Source organism: Setaria viridis, chromosome 4, assembly GCF_005286985.2.
Source record: "Setaria viridis chromosome 4, Setaria_viridis_v4.0, whole genome shotgun sequence".
NCBI classification, from domain to species: Eukaryota; Viridiplantae; Streptophyta; class Magnoliopsida; order Poales; family Poaceae; genus Setaria; species Setaria viridis.
The window spans coordinates 36,731,579-36,748,673 of NC_048266.2; the positions used below are offsets into that span (position 1 = coordinate 36,731,579).

At 49.9% G+C, this 17,095-nt stretch overlaps 1 protein-coding gene and 1 pseudogene across 1 annotated transcript; both read right to left on the reverse strand.

The window, feature by feature from the left end:
- Positions 1 to 37: 37 nt before the first annotated feature.
- LOC140222666 (uncharacterized) lies at positions 38 to 9,014 on the reverse strand (annotated as a pseudogene).
- A 6,009-nt stretch (positions 9,015 to 15,023) lies between these two features.
- LOC117853182 (peroxidase 45) lies at positions 15,024 to 16,893 on the reverse strand. Its single transcript, XM_034735554.2, has 4 exons — positions 16,351 to 16,893; positions 16,043 to 16,240; positions 15,690 to 15,849; positions 15,024 to 15,596 (listed from the first exon to the last, which is right to left on the reverse strand). Exons 1-4 carry the CDS (start codon positions 16,570 to 16,572, stop codon positions 15,217 to 15,219), a joined length of 960 nt encoding a protein of 319 aa, XP_034591445.1. The 5' UTR covers positions 16,573 to 16,893; the 3' UTR covers positions 15,024 to 15,216.
- Positions 16,894 to 17,095: the final 202 nt, after the last annotated feature.

Genomic DNA, 17,095 nt, shown 5'->3' on the forward strand with positions numbered 1-17,095 from the left:
TATGTAACTCGATAAAACCATTTGCAATTCGATAAATTTAAAGATTAAACTAGAAACAATAACAAATCATAATATAAATAGTTCGAAATATAGCATAAAAAACTTTTTGTCTGCTTTGTTTACCCGCCGCTTTTTGAATGACATGAATGTCTTGATTATATCTTCTTCATTCACTTGGAAGAAAATATCCCTCTTAATAAATGTGACTAGACAATCATCCAAAATACTATCACCTAGCTTATTCCTTGACTTTATTTTCACTTTGACCATTGCAGAAAATACCCTTTCAACACTCACTGTTGCCACTCGTAAAAGTAATATCAATTTGAGAAGTAAGTAAACACTTTGCCTCCGTGTTTGAACAAGCTTAACTGAGAGATCAACGATGCTGTCTAGACCCTTGAAGCTATCATCTCGTCGCATGTCATCAATATAATTATCAAATTGCAATTCAAGTTTTAGCAAATCATTGTTGGAGAAGTCCTTAAGATAAAATTCAGCAAATCTGCGTACCTTCTGTGCATCAAACGAAGCAAATGAATTGGAAGGACTGAAGGTTGACATACACAAAAGTAGCTCCATATTGATCTCATCAAACCGATTATCAAGCTCTTGACTAATTTGATCAATGACACCAATATATACTTCTCTTCTAAAATGGTCATCATTTGTTTGGTTTCGGGCACGGGCATACCTTGTTGATTTTCCATACGACACATAATCACCATCCATAGTAGAAATTTTAACATCACGTTTAATGCAAAAAGAAGTGACCCTATCAAGGAAGTGGTCCCAACCATCAGACCTTAATTGTTGCATTTTGTTCTTTGCCACATTAACAAGGGAGATTGCATTAAGAATATCTTGATCCCTTCTCTGCAAACACTCGGATAACTCATTTGTGTATCCAAGAATAACAAACATTAAGTGCACAAAGAAAACGAACTCAAAAGTTTCAAATGCTCCAAGTACAAAATGTATCTTTGTCCAATCATCCTTATGTGAAATATCATCACGAAGATCAATGAGCACATCATGGATTGAGGAATACATTGTAATGATGCTGCATATAGTTTTGTAATGAGTGCCCCATCAAGTTTCACCAGGCCTAGGAAAACTCATCTCTTGATTTAATCCACTCCCTGATTCAAGCTCACCACACTCAAGTGCTTTCTTGATATTCTCAAGCCTAGCAGTTCGAACCATACCATGACGCTTGCAAGAAACTCCAATAATATTCAATAAGATAGATACTTGATCAAAAAAGCTCTTACAATCAATATTTCTCTTGGCAACAGCAACAAGAACTAGTTGGAGTTGATGTGCAAAGCAATGAATATAATACACAGAAGGTGATTCTTGCATTATCAATGTTTTTAGCCCTTTAATAACTCCTTTCATATTGCTGGCCCCATCATAACCTTGACCTCTAATTTGAGTCATAGTCAATCCATGACTAACAAGTAAACCCTCAATAGCTTCCTTAAGTGACAAAGAGGTAGTATCATCTATATGAACAACTCCAATAAAGTGTTCACAAGGCCTTCCAAGTTTATCAACATAACGCAAGCAAAGAGCTAGTTGTTCTTTATGTGATATGTCACTGGACTCATCAGCTAAAATTGCATAGGGCACATCATCAAGTTCTTCAATTATTTTCTTTCTAGTTTCTATGGTACAACAATGAATAATTTGCTTTTGTATCTCTGGGCTAGTTAAGGTGCAATTACCTGGAGCATTATTCAAGACATACTTGTTCACTTCATCACTATTTCTTGCAAGAAACTTCATAAGTTCAATGAAATTTCCTCTGTTGCTAGACTCTTCATTTTCATCATGTCCACGAAATGCCAATCCTTGATGCAAAAGAAACTTGATACATCTAAGTGAATATGTCAACCTTTTCTTATAAAGATGAAGATCCTCATCAGTCCACTTCTCAATGTGATAATCAACTGCTACCTTGGGATTTATAAAACCAATGTATTTCTTTTGACCTGCATTGTGTGCCATAGAACCACTATGTTTGAGAAGTGCTTTGTTTCCTATATTCCAATTATTCCATCCTCCAACAATAAATGTATTTGACCGAGCACCCTTCTTGAACAAGTAGCATATAAAGCAAAATACAGAATCCTTCTTGATACTATATTCAAGCCACTCATGATTATACATCCATACATAATTGGATTGGCGATCCCTACCTCCAATTTTTCTTGATGGAAAATCATGATTAATAGGTTTGAATCGGCCTTTAATAATATAATATATGCTCTTCGAATTGCATCTTGATCATTAACATGATAACTTTCAATGGGCCGCCTTTCACCTGGATCATGTGGAAGATGATTGATGTCATAAACTGGCGGTTGTGATGTGGGTGGTTGCAGTGGTGGAGGCGAGGGTACAGGATCCGCGATTTCTTCAACTACCACTCTATCCTGCTCCTGATTCTGTTCTTCCACAAAAGTTTCAACTGGAGATGGGACAGTATTTGAAGCAGCAGATGCTGCTGCCTTCTTTGTTGCGTGTTTCTGAAAAAGAGATGCAATATCTCCGCCTCTCTTCATAATCCAACCGTTCTGAAAAAACAATATCTATGTAATGTAAGTACAACAACTAACTAGACATTATAGCAAAATAAACATGTAACGATAGAATCATGTTTTAAATTTTTGGGTAGAAAACTTACAAATCACAACCTCACAAGATATTAATTTAAGAATGTTGATGGATTGATGGTCCGTTCAATAAAATCACGAACTGAAATAAAAAAAGCACTCATACATAAATAAAGAAAAATATTTAAGGATATAAGTCTTTTCAAATAAGAAAAAAATAGAAGATAGATTCATCTTAAACCTGGCCGATGACTTGTGGACGATCAGAAGTTTTCACGCAACCGCACGAAGTCCCCCACGCAGTTACGCACTTGCGCAGACGCGCTGGCCCTGGTGGCCTAGTGCGGCGGCTGGCGGCGGTCCCGCGGAGGACAGGAGGAGTCCTGCGGACTGTCAGGCGGAGGAGTTGTGGCGGCACAAATCGAGACGTGGAGTCTCACGCGTCAAATCATGGGCCAATCTTGTAACCAGAGGTAGGCAGGCACTCTGCATGCAGTCGTATCCACGCAACAAGCAACCAAGGGGGCCAAAAGCTAGGCCTGGGCATCGTCTGTTGGGCCTAGGCAAAGTGGTAGAGGACCAGGGGACCACGGGAGTACAGGTAAGGTGCTGGGCCCAGGGTATGCTAGGGCCTACCCGGCATACCCTGTAGCTCCGCTTATGCACGCACGTAACAAAAGCTAGAGGGATAGGCACGCGAGCGAGCAACACATCGGCAAAGTGCTCCGGAGAGCTGTCGCACCCGTACGTGTCTTGCAAATGATGCAGCAGAGCTGGAGATACGAATGCCATCTGCTCAAGAGTGGGATTAGCAAAGTTAACCATCTCTTTGTCTCACTGGAGGACAATGGCCACCACGAGGGGGAAACCATGGTCCGTTTTACCTCTAAGACTCAGAGCCACGGTCATGTTATCTTAAGTCATATTGATCACGACTAGGAGCATGCTTGGCAAACCTGCAAGAAGGAACTAAACGCATACTACCCACACGACGAGGTGGAGGAGTTGATCTAGGCGCATGTACACCATGAGACGGGTGGTAGATGTCTCGGTTGTCCCACGCACGCTCACGCCTCAAAGCTTTCTTCGTTCGAAAGTAAAACTCCTCAAGATGACCCTCCCTTTTGCAATACTCACAGTGGAACCGAATTGGTTGCTTTGGCTATGGGTTAGCTCTCGGCTGTGGGTTAGCTTTGGGTTGAGGGTTCACTCTTGGTTGAGGATTCACTCTTGGCTGTGGTTTGGCTTTGGGTTTTGTTGGAGGATACTTCAAAGCTATATGTAGAAGTGTATCAAGCTTGTTTCTGAGATGGTTGGGTTTTTCCACCTAGATGGTTTTCTTTGGAGTTTGTTTTGGTAGTTCAGTAAACACTCCATCTTTAGGGTTTTCCTCACATTCTGGGATGGGTTGCTCTCTACTCAGTTTAGATGGCTCACATGTGGTGGAAGTTGCTTGTTTCTCTCTCTCACCACTGCACTGACCAACCTTCTTATACAACCAATCGAAATTGCAATTCTTAATCACACTCACAATCCCAAAACCATCAGCCCTCTTAAACTCCTGAATCATGATACCCAACTGAGGTTCCCTACTCGATACCCAACTGAGAACTATGCACAAGTAGGTATTTTCATCCTCAGCTGTTCGAATAGCATGTTTGAACTCTTGATTGATAATAACATGATCGGAACACTTTGTGCATTCAGGAACTTTGGATTTAGCAATTAAATCAGATTTCTCAAAAACCTTAATCTTAGCACACACATCATCAAGTTGAATTTTTAAAGCAGGGCAAGATTTGCAAGCACCAAGTAAAACAGGTCTAGTTTTAACTTCATCTAAAGCAGCCCTACTCACATCAAGTTCATCTACTAGAGAAGCATGCATAGATTGCAAAGAAGCTAAACTAGCTATGTGAACAGCACATTAATCACACTCAACAACATCAGAAACAGTAGGAGCAGATTTAAGCATATCTAACTCAATCAAAGCACTCTCCAACTTAGCCTTAAGCTCAATTCATTCACGAGCAGCCTTTTTGATTAACTTACCTTGATTGATCAAGCAATTATTGAGTTCTTCTACTTTTAAGGCAAGTTGTTCTGGAATAGGCTTTACCTCTGTTTTTGGGTCGGAGTTGCTTTCCTCACCATCCTTCTTGTCATCGGCGTTGAGGGCCATGATGCAGTTCTTGCGGTTCTTGCCGGAGTAGAAGCAAAGGCCGTTGAAATTCTTGTTGTCCTTCTTCTTCACCTTGTGGTTGTCGTCCTCCTCACTTGAGTTTGAATCAGTGTGGTCGTCGGTGTCGGAGTCGACGTCACTGAGGGAGGCGATGAAGGCGCGCGCTTTGGCCTTATTGCAGTGCTCCTTCTTCTCGCAATCGTTGTACTTCTTCTGGTTGTTGTCCTTGTCCTTGTACTTGTTGTAGTCGTACCCGTTCTTAGACTTGTTCTTGTCGGGGTAGTTGGTGGTGAAGTGACCTGGCTTGCCACACTCGAAACAGTTGTTGTTGCTCCTTCGCCGGTTCTTGGAGTTGTCGTTGAAGCGCATGAACCGCCTCATGATAAAGGCGAGCTCCTTATCCTAAAGAACCTCCAACTGCTCCTCTGAAATAAACACAAAAGAAGACAAAGCACAAGACGTGGTGGAAGAGTTAGCCAACAACGTAACTGTGCAGAGCGTGATACGAGAGCCATACTATGAGGGTCAGTAGGGTTCCCATGTTTTGCTCGGAACCTCATATCAACCTCTGTCGACTTCAGCTTGGCGAAAAGCTCAGCAGTTGTAAGAGTCTCATAGTTTGTGGACTCAATGATAGCGTCAGTCTTTGTACCCCACACATCGTGATTCAAGGCATGTAGAAGATCTAAAGCTCTATCAGGATCAATGTAGGGCAAGTCGGTGATATTTGCTTTCATCTTGTTCACAATAGCAAGAAAGCGCTAGAAAAAAGCATCAGCAAACTCACTGGGAAAATGAACAAAATTTTCGTACTCACGCCAGTAAGTCTCAAAGAGACATGCCTTCACCTGATTTCTCCCCTCATGGAAACTCTGCAGGCAGGACCATATCTTATTAGCCAAAGATTGATCCTCTACACGATCAAACTCAGCACGGAACAAACTAGCAAGCAGAATATCCACTGCCTTGTTGTTGGTGTGATATTGATCTCTTGCTTCTTAAGTTAAGCGAGTGGCAGGTATCACATAAGTATCATCCTGAGTGATTTCCCAAACCAATGCTCCTCTACTATTGAGATGGGCTCTTATGCGAGTTTTCCAATATCGATAGTCAGACCCATTAAAGTAGGAAGGCGCGGTTGAGGAAGAACGATCAGTGGTCACCATATTGAATCTCGAAACCGATTAGGGTATTGAGAACCTTAACCGGCTCTGATACTAATTGAAGAACCGGAATGGACAACCAGAGGAGGGGTGAATGAGAGCCTTTAAAATTCTCTCCAAAAACAAGGCATATGTCCCAATTACAACCCAACAAACCTCTCTTTTAATCGCCAAGGCTACGCATCTCAACTTGTGATATGCTAGCCCCAGGAACGATTAAGGAAAACAATTCAAAGCGATGTGGATGCAATACATAAGTTAACAGCCGGGCACAAACTTGCACTAAGCTACTATACTACTATGACTAATCTAAAATTAAGAACATAGTAGCACAGTCCTAGTGATCAAGCAAAAGGAATAAGTATTACTGGAGAGTAAGCAAACTGTCAGCTAGAGAAAACTGCAAGACACACCGGCTATTTTCCTGCAAACAGATAACTCAGTTAACCACTGTCAAACTTTTTTTAGCAGATGATAAAGCCACAAGAGCTACTGAATTGCACAGCTACTAATCAAAACAAGTAAGTGATCTGACAATTAAAAGGCTCATACTTTAAGTTCACTCGACATGTAGAGAATAGCTAGTTGTTCATCTAGACATACAAGCAAATAGTTAAGACAACGAGTTATGATGCAAGAAATCCGTCGAGTAGCTAAAAGAGCACAAAGCAATGATTGCTTACTGTGTAGCTTTAAAAGGACACTAGCAACTTGATGTCCAAAGCATTGTTGGCCTGCGTCATTGAAATGCATGAATTAAACAACTAAGAAGAGCACAAGCTGCAACATGAGATCAAAACAGTGAGAATTAAATTTTCTAGCTGCAGCTAAGAGCAAAAACCAACACAAGAAGTAGTGGAGCAAATGGTTGAAAAATTAGAGTCTAGCAGACCAAGAACAGAAGCCCGAGCTCCCCTTCAGTTTCTCAGAATTCGACCTGCACAACTCCGATTCAGAAAAGCTTCAAACCACAAGCTCCTCTCCCCACAAATGAACAAATCCAAAAAGAAGCCTCCTAAAAGATCAGAAACTCTGCATTGATTTGGGGAAAAATAAAGAACCCTAAGAAAAGAACCAGACTGAACAAAACATCAAATTCGAGAGATTTAAGGGAGGAATTCGCTAGGGAATTGCCACCCTCATCCTCCCACTCTTGAGTTCACATAAAGCCCCTGTCTAGTCTAGCGAGAAGGAAAAACAAAAACTCCAAGAACTGCCTCTCTCAAGCAGCCATCCTGTTGCCAATATGGTCCATGTATAAAGACTAAAATACCCCTACCACTACAACTAGGATACATACCCTCGCAGGGGCAAAACTGTCCAGATTTTTGTAGACGCATCGGACGGACACACTGCCTTCATGACTTCACTTTGCCTCGACGCAAGTTTCGTGATGGCAACACGTGCCCTCCTTCTCGAAGCTCCAGCCACACCAGGCTCGCCCCTCAGTTTTGAGGCCCAAATTAGGAAATTTGCCTGCATGGTGGTTTTGAGGCTCAAACCACCCAAACCGTCCATCTCCTCTTAGCCGTCACGCGACCTCCTCGATGTTGACACGTGTCCGACCTCCGCCAAGCCTATGATGCCTCCATCCCACTTGACTTAACCGACACCGTCTCCATCCCGTTATGTTCTGTTGCTCTTCCGTGCGCCATGTGGATCGCCCATGACTCTGCCCTGACTCCTCAGATCCCTTGGTCCAAGCCTACTCGTGTTCACTCTTCACCACCCTTGGTCCATAAGCATGAACCTTTCGCTTGACCTACACCGCACGTTGTCGGCCGCCATGTCACATCCTACACCTGCACATCACAAGCTAAGAGCAACATCATTACACACAACATTGTCAATCACTCATCATTTAAGGGTGACCATCATTGGTCCTCAATCTCCCCCTTGATGAGTGCATTGACAACACCCAACACAAATTCATAGCTGAAAACAAGAAAAGTAAGAGAGAAAAAAGAAAGCTCATTCAAGTGATCCAAAAGCTAAGAGAAAAGGCAAACACAAAATCACTCAAAATGAGAAGTCTTAGTCCCCTAAGACTAGGGCGACGGCTCGACACAACTGAGACAAAATTACATGATCCCTCAAGAAGAGGCAGAAAGGGCTCAACACCAATCATGTGAAAATCAAAAGTTCAAACCAAACCCGTCTTCTCAAGAAGAGGTAAAAGCTCAACACAACCACCCCGGGTCTGCAAGGTGGCCCCACCTCCTAGCAGAGTTCCCGGGAGGCCTTTGCAGCCTCCCGGGCCCATGTAGTGGGCCCACCCCTCTGGTAGAGGGCACCCGGGAGCCAGGCGGGCGCTCTCGACATAAGGGCAGCGCTCGCCACCTGTTGGACGGGATGGGTGAGGCCGTCAGTCCCCGAGGCATCCAGGCGCGTCCCATCAATCGCAATAATGGTGTTTTTACGGGGATGGGGCACCTACTGATAGCCTACCTCGACTGTCGCGCCTTTCTTTCGCCAGGATGTGCCATTGCTTGCTTATCTTGGAAGCAAACTTTCCCAGGCGACTTCCAGGGAGGCCTCCTTGGCTGCGTCCCGCTCCCTTTGCGTGGGCCTTCAGTGGGTCCCATTATGTGGAGGCAGTATTTCCCGAGCCCTTCCTTGGCTTTGGATTTTTAGGGTCCATCTCCTTAATTGGGCTCTGCGCGGTGGAGACCTCTTTCTGTAGGCGGGCCCCACTTGTAAGGGCCTTCTCGGGGGACCCCCGTTCCCTTGGCGCTGACAACAGCCCCCGACCCTGGGGTGGACCACCTTAGGTCAAGTGTAGGGCCTAGAAGGAGGAAAGGGGGCCGCCTCTCATCGCTTCGTCTTCTCCTCACGCGCAAAATGCTTGGGTCTCGGTTGGGATTCCCCTAGATTCCGAGCCCCCTTCCGCGCTTATTTTTCAGCGGCCGTTTCTTGAAGTCGAAGCACCACACCTATCGCCTTATAAGGCCGCATGAGCTTTAGGGATTCCTTCTCCACTTGTCATCTTCCTCGACTCCTCACCTTCTCTGTCGCAATCCTTTCACCTGCTCCTCTGCTCACCGCCATGGCCAGGAGTGATCGCTCCAGCCACTGTGAGCCTCCACCGCAGTAGCACGACCCTTAGGTCGCCCACATCAGGTGCTCCATGCTCATGACCACGGATGCCCTGGGGAAGATCCGGGCGATGCTGCCTCCGGTCGGGTCGGATGGTGGCGCACTGATCCACGGGGTGACGGAGCCGGCGACTCCTAACGAGCCAAGGGAGGTGGTCATATTCCTCCCCTTCTTCTTCTGCGGACTCATTCCCCCGTTCTCCACCTTCTTCCTCCGCATGCTGGAGGAGTACCAGGTGCATCTGGTGCACCTCACGCCCAACACCGTCCTCATACTGGCCATCTTCGCCCATCTGTGTGAGATGTCCGTCAGTGTGTGGCCTTCCATCGAGCTCTTCCGCCACTTCTTCTACCACCAATGTCCGAGCGCATCGGCCGGTAGCGCTCCTCATGTGGTGGGGGCGTGCTTCTTCAAGCTCCGGGCCACGTGCAAGGGGGAGTACATCACCATGATCCTTCGCGACAAGTGGGGTGACTGGAACTGGTGGTGGCCGCACATGAATGTCATCGCGCCCCACCAGCGCCTCTGCCTTTCGGCCTCTCCTCCGGTCACCATCGCCGACACCTGTTCTGCCCCGTCGGTCCTTGGAGAAGGATGGTAGCTGGTGCTGGACCGAATTGCCCAGCTGCCACAGGATAGGCTTACATCAACCATGGTGGTGGCGGACTTCCCCCACCGTCGTCTTGCCCCCCTGCGCCGTGGGTCCGCCCACATGGTTCTACACCGGTGTCGATGACACGACCCGCACACGGCGGGAGGGGGCGGGCAGGCACGAACCACACCGTGGCGGAGATCTCAGAGCTATTAGTGCTAATCGTGGAAGTGCAGGATCTGGTGACGGGGATCCTGCTAGGGGGCGTTGTGCCCTTGTGTCTCACCAGGCATGCCATGCTTTCCTCGCGACGCTTCCAGAGACCAACTTGTGCGGGCTCGTCGTGCACCGCGCTTGCCCTTTTGGAGGCATCCACATCTGGGAGGAGCGAGCGGGTCGTCAGGGATAGTGGCTCCTAGAGGGGAGTAAAAGTGTTGGTGGCTCCCTTCTCCATTCCTGACAGGTTCTTCCTCATCGTTGTCGCCGCCACCACTCTCTCCTCCACACGCTCCGCCTGCCCTAGGGTAGGAGACATCGTCTGTGGCGGTGGGTAGACCAACGGGTGCGTCCGCTAGCCATTCTCCCCTGCCCAAGCATCCCAGTGCAAGGCAACCGTGACGGCCTTGGCATCTCGGTGGATCTACACGGGGCCCAGATGCATGTTTGACCTTCGGGTCCTTTCCTCCCCCTCTCTCTCTTTTCTTTTTTCTTTTTGATGGTGATCTTTCTCCAGGAGCACAAGTGGTTCGCCAAGGCAGGCCCCTCTTGGTGAGGCTGGTGGTAGGGCCCCACTGTCTTCACCTCCCTCCGCCCGGCAGATCTCTCCCACGAAGGCTCTTCTTCTCGCTCGTCCACAGTCCTCTGCGGGTGGGGCCCCTGCGATCGTGTATGACCACAGTGAGCCCCACTAGCTCTCGCTTCGCCCGCTTGTCGCCAACCCGTTGGGTTTCAAGGTTCCTGCTGGCGGGGCTCTGGATGTAGTTGGGCAATCATGCGGACCTGCCTCGGCTTCCGTCCCGCCCCCCGCCTTAGGCGGAGGCGACGCCGGAGTGGAGGTGGCAGCTACGGGAGCCCCCGACGTTCCGACGGCGGTGGCCCCGACGGGTGCTAACCCGCCTGGCGGAGGCGACGTCGGAGTGGTGGCGGAGGCGACGTCGGCCCCCGATGTACCGACAGTGGTGGTCCCGGCGGGCGCTGACCCGGCTGTTGTGGCGGCAGCGGAGGAGGCCCCGACGCTAACGGAGCTGGCCGGCGTGGCTACGCCTTTGACGGGAGCACCAGCGGCAAGGAAGACGCGGCCGCTATCCTACCTAGGGTGCGGCGTGCCTTGGAGGTGGCCTTAGGGACATCCAGCAAGTAGTAGTGGGTCCCGGCGGTGCACCCTCCGAGGAGCATGTGGTGGCGCTCCAGGAACACGAGCAGGAACTGCTCTTCCTGGTGTCCGATCTCGCTCGCCGTGAGGAACACGTCATTCTCTGGGAGGTGGACCTGGCGGTGCGCGAGGAGGCAGCTGCCACGCGTGAACGGCTCCTCGACTTGTTGGAGGCGGCGGTGCTGGCCCACAAGCTCGAGCTACAGGAGCACTCTGGTCGGTTCCGACGTTGGGAGGAGGAGCATCGCCAGGCGGTGGACGCTACCCGTGTGGCCGCCCTAGAGAGGGAGGAACAGCTGGCTCATCAGGCCCACGAACGTGACGTCCTTGCGTGAAGCCTGGAGCTCCGCGTGCAATCTTTGGACCGCCATGAGTGCGAGATGACCAAGCAGGCAGCTGAAGCAACTGCCACGCTGAGCAGGTGGTAGTGGTATGGGCGGAGGCCAACGCGGCGGTCCAGGCGGAGCACTTAACGTCGGTCGCCAGGATCCGTGCCGCCAAGGACGTCGTCAACACCCAGCTTTTCGATGCCGAGCGGCAGGTCAGGGAGGCCGAGAGCGCCCGGGAGCCACGTCCGTCCCGGCCGGTTTGGCCGTGCGAGCTTTCGCCCTGCCCGTAAGGAGCTGTGCCTTGCCCACTAGTTTGGCCAGATCTTCCAACCATCACCCCTCCGGGGTCTCAACTCCAGCCTCACCGGTGGGTGCCGGAGAAGGGCCTGGGCGGCTACCAGGGCATCTCCCGGCAGCAGGTTGTTGAAATCAAGGTAGCGGCGAGCGCGGGAGCCACGCCGTCGGGCTGCTGCCTCGGCGCGCTTATTCGCCTCCTCCCGGAAGCGAGCCACCCGACCCACGGCGGAGACCGTCCCGACGGAGACCGAGTGAGGAGTGTTGCTGAAGCCGCAACGTCCGGTCGCCGCGGAGCAGGGATGTGTCGCCGACTGTGACGCTGCCGCCCGTCGGTGGGGCGTTTCCTGCCTCCCGCTGGCTTTACCATCTGACTCGCTGTGGTGATCCCGGTGATGATCAGAACGGCTCCCTATTACCTCTGCGCGGATAGGAAGCTTCAAATCTCAACACACCACTATCCTCCTACCTAGCGCGCCAGATGACGGTGGTCAAGCGAGCAGGGGCTTGTTTTCTTTTATTTTTCTTTGCGAGAGAGAGCATCTTCACTGCTTCATCAAGTTTGAAATCTGAACTGCTGGTGCTGCTGTGCAATGCTGCCACTTGACATAACTTCGCCGCACTGACACGCCCGTGCGTGCTGGGCCACCCGTCAATCTGGGCCTGTCTGTCGGCACAACAAAACTGTTTCCGGCCCACGTAATAATCTGGGCTGGGTTCTGGAAAGCCCACGCCAGCTTGTCAGATTGATCAGCCTGTGGGCCTTTTCCGCAGGGATTCACTACGGGCCGGGCTGCTGGATGCAACAACGGCCCGCGATTGCTTCTCGCGTCCAAAACGGCACCGGATGAGGACCGGGTGGGAACACGTGCGCGCGAGCGACTGGTATGAATGATCACGCTGGTCGTGCTGTTCTGTTACGTCCGGGACGGAAATGATCAGTTAGTTGCTTAACAAGGCGTCGTCTGCTCTGATATCATGCCGTGACGGATAGGTTTGTGATGTTTGCGTGATCAGTTAATCCACTGTCTATGCACAACTAACAGCAGTGAAAGGAAGAAAGCAGCAAACGGGGTCACTTCAGTAACTGCTCCTGAGGCGACCCCGACACACTGCACTAGTAATAACTGACAATTGGCCGGTCATTATACTGGTCCACATGGAGAGGTCCGAGCTGAGCAGTAGTGGAGCGCGAACGTCGCCGTCGTTGTTTTTAGAGCAAATTCCCTCAGCACTTGCCATCCAAATTCTTGAATTCCTTTCGCTGCCGCTACTTCAATTTTCCATTCCCTTAACTGCTATTTTCATCCATGACCGTTAAAGCTACACAGGGGCCTACAATCCAGGCAGTCCTTTCTCACTGTTTTCATTCCCTAAAGGGATGTTTGAATACTAGATACTAAACTTTAGCAGTGTCACATTGGATGTTCGGATGCTAATTAGAGGACTAAACATCAGTTAATTATAAAACTAATTGCAGAACCTTGTGCTAATTCGCGAGATGAATCTATTAAGCCTAATTAATCCATCATTAGCAAATGATTACTGTAACATTATCAAATCATGGACTAATTAGACTTAATAGATTCGTCTCACGAATTAGACTCCATCTGTGCAATTAGTTTTGTAATTAACCTATATTTAATACTTCTAATTAGCATCCAAATATCCGATAGCTGCTAAACTTTATTCGAACAGGGCCTAAGTTGCCCTCTTCCAATGACAGCAGGTCACCACATCTGTCCGGCTTATCTCCTGCCCGATTCAACAGGAGTAGCATCGTCTCCTTGCCTCTTGCCTCTTGCCTCTTGCCTCTTTCCCTTTCCCCTCCCCTCCCCGGTCCTTGTCCACTCGCAGCAGGCTCCAAACATTAACTCCCCAAATCCAGCCACCGGAGGGACTTGTTCGACCTAGCCGCCGGAGGGAATCAACAAGGAGCATTCGGGCACCGCGGACGAGCAGGGCGGAGCCTCGCCGTAGAGGACGAGAGGGGCCGAGCCTATGCCGGAGCGGGTGAGCGCACCTGGGTGCCGGGCGGTGAGCCGCTGGCACGCACGGGCGAGCGACTGGCCTGGGCGTCGGGCCGACCGCTCCCTGCACGCGCGCGGGACGCGGGAGGGCGAGCGTGGCCTGGCCCCGGGCGGAGCGCAGCCGGCACACGCGTGAGAGGGCAAGCACGGCCTGGGCGTCACTGGAGGCCAGCACGCACCGCTAGCCTGTTATGTAGTGCTTGGCTACTTATTTAATGTCTCCTTTTACAACTTATATACGTTGAATTTGTATGCTCAAATAATATACATACACTGCTCGGCTGCTCGGTGGTATGTTCAACTTATACATTTCTGAGTGCTTGAGCTATGCAATGGCACCCAAGGAATTGAAGCACATTTCACCCCATTGTGTTGAGAGGGGCATAATTGTCTTTTCTACTCAACATAACAGCAAGTTAACAGCAAGGTGACAGAGTGGCAGTCAAGGGAATGGAAAATTGAAGTAGTGGCGGTGAAGGGAATTGAAGAATTTGGATGGCAACGAGGGAAGTGGTATAAAATCTAGTGGCATTGAGGGAATTTGCTCTTGTTTTCAGGCACAGTGGTGGAGCGCCCATTGTGCAGGGTGCACTAGCGAGAGGCCCGGCACCGGCAGTGACCTTTGGAAGATTGGATTTGGAGCCACCAAAGTCCAAAGAAACACTACTGCAGAGGCTGATGCCGATCGATATGGACTATGGAGCCATTATGCACGTTGATGCGACACGGTGGTGGTGGTGAAGCTAGAGATGATGGTGCATGCTAGTGCTAATGGTGCGTGGTGACAGGCGACACACATGATCAGGCGGCACCGGTGGAACGGTGTGCCGCGTCCACGTTCACCGGAGGAGCGTATCGGCATCGTCCACGATCGACGAGAAGATGGGGCTGCATTGCATGCGCTTCGGCAAGTGACTGTGACTGTGACTCCAAAGATAGATTTAGTAATTTGCAACGGTTACAGAGCACGGGCGAACATACACGTGCATGCGGTAGATTATCAATTACATGCATCGTCTGGATTGAGATAATGTTTAACCTCTCATGGATGGCAGTGAAGTGAAGTAGTGAACACCTTTATACTCTGGCCACTAAGCAGCTGACATGTGCTTGTTTGAAGAATCAAGCTTGTACCTACATGTCGATATAAAAAAAAATACTGCCCTATTATGTGAAGAGAGCTGAGCATGGTACTTTGTCATGAACACTGTGTCAGTCTCCAATACTGAAAGATCTGTTGTTCGAAAAAAAAAAGTACTGAAACATCTGTGTATTGACATTATTGACGATCACGCTGGTGCTCTAGACGATCAAAACGTAAAAGATCCAAGAAGAGATAGAAACTTTAGGCACATCACAAGGAGGTAACTGTCATAGACATCATCAGGCCCCTGAATCAAAGCCATGATCAAGCTTATTGTAATTACATCCGTCAACCGTTATAGACTAATAGTACTTTAATATATGTTATTACATGGCTTAATGGCTACATGCATGTATCAATGATGTCAACTGGTCGGCGATCGAGGTGCTCTCCCTAGTTCGGGAACCGGCAGTCACGGCGTATCTCGCCGTTGACCGCCGTCTTGACCCCGACCCTCCCGAGCTTGGTGATGGCCGCCACGAAGTCGGCGAAGAAGGCGCCCTGGTTGGACGCGTAGTTGTCGACGGCGCCGCGGGACCTCGTGTCGCTGTACAGCACCTGGTCGGAGCCCAGGAGGCCCCTGCCGCCCTGCAGGTTCCGGTAGAAGGCGTTGTCGAAGGTCACCGGCGAGGGGTCCAGGAACGCGAAGCCGTTGGTGGGGTTGGAGCCGCAGGTGCCGCGCAGCTGCGACGCCAGGCCCTGGTCCATGGTCGGGTCGCTGCCGATCCGGTACTGGAAGAAGGGGCAGTCTGCCGCGCCGAGGGTGTGGGCTCCTGGATTGTAAGATTGGCGTAAGTCTTGGTGGTCAGTCGTCGGCTGGCGATTGCGAGAGGAAGTGAGACGATTGAGACGTCGTTTGATTTTACCTAGGAGGGCGACCATCTCGGTCTGGTTGAAGCCGAGGCCGGAGAAGAAGGCGTTGAGCTGGTCGAGGTTGAAGTTGACGCGCGGGAGCACGACGCTGGCCCTGGTCGACACCCGGCCGTCGTACCTGCCCAGCTCCACTGGGTAGTACGGCCCGCCACTCTGCCATCAGTGCACGCAGAGAGTTAGTTATTAGGTAGTTACATCCTGGCAAAAAAAGTTAGATACATGTATGTAATAACTGAAAAAGATTTGAACGGAGTTTCTCGAAGCTGTACATGGATCAGAGAGTTAGTTATGTGATGATGCCGCTCGTGGCTGGTGCCTATCCGAGTGGCATGGAAGCTGTGGGTACCTGGAGGACGGATTCCCTGGCGGCGAGGGCCAGGATGTCCGCGCACGACACCTTGTTGCGGCACTGCGGGTCGCTGTCCACGGCGGCCTTGGCGCTCAGGATCGTCGTGAACCCCTCCCGCTTCAGCGACTGGTTGTCGCTGTTTCGCCACTCGTCGTCGCCGTTCGAGTTCGTGATCATGATCGACGCGTCGCAGCCCTGCAGCATCCGCATCATCAGACGCTCGATTGATCATTGGACGATGGCACACACACGGCAATCGAGCTCAGTAAGCTATTTGGAGCTTGGAAACATAAGATTTTACGCACCATGACGGCGCAGTCGTGGAAGAAGAGCCTGAGCGCGGCGGGCGCCGAGATCTGGGACTGCGCCATGGACTGCCTGACGGAGTTCCGGACGATGTTCTCGAGGTTGGGGCAGACACTGGCGTAGTAGTCCGTCCTCAGCTGCGCGACGGCGGGCGGCGGCACGAACGCCACGAACACGACGGTGGCGGCGACAAACAAGACCACCACCCGAAGGCTCGCCATCGATGATAGCTAGACTACTACTCCCCGCAGCTTGCGCTTGCTAGCTAGCTGCTGGCTGCTCGGCTGTTGCGTGCGTCTTCCAAAAGCGTGGCAGCTGGCCGTGGGTAGCTCTAGCTGGTGATTTCGCTCGATCGAGGCTGGGTTTGAAAGCGATGGCGCATTGGAACGGAGGATGCATGGGATTTATAGGCTGGCGTCCTGGCGTGTGGCTCCCCTCGTCCTTTAGAACTGCCAATGCGATCAACTCGAGGCAGAAGAAATAAGGAAAAGGCTATACTATGCCCAGGAGGAAAAAAAGACTCTCCCGCACCCGATTTTTTTTCTTCTTTGACCTTTCTTATTCTAAATAGCATTAGCTCAATCTCAATGCAAAAGTTTCATAAAAATTTCATGAGCATTAAATACTATACCACATCAGCAATTTTATTGACTTAGCATGGTCATTACAAGGAGAGAGGAGTTTCACGAGATGAAAGAGAAGTTTCATCTCCATAACACTCAACAGGCACAGTTATCAAATTTT

Bases quoted from the DNA above. Each gene is read 5' to 3' on its own strand.
- LOC117853182 (XM_034735554.2), bottom strand. From the start codon at position 16,572: ATGGCGAGCCTTCGGGTGGTGGTCTTGTTTGTCGCCGCCACCGTCGTG. The intron at 16,241-16,350 runs GTGCGTAAAATC...CGGATGCTGCAG, and splicing joins TCCACGACTGCGCCGTCATG to GGCTGCGACGCGTCGATCAT. The intron at 15,850-16,042 runs GTACCCACAGCT...CACTGATGGCAG, and splicing joins CCAGGGAATCCGTCCTCCAG to AGTGGCGGGCCGTACTACCC.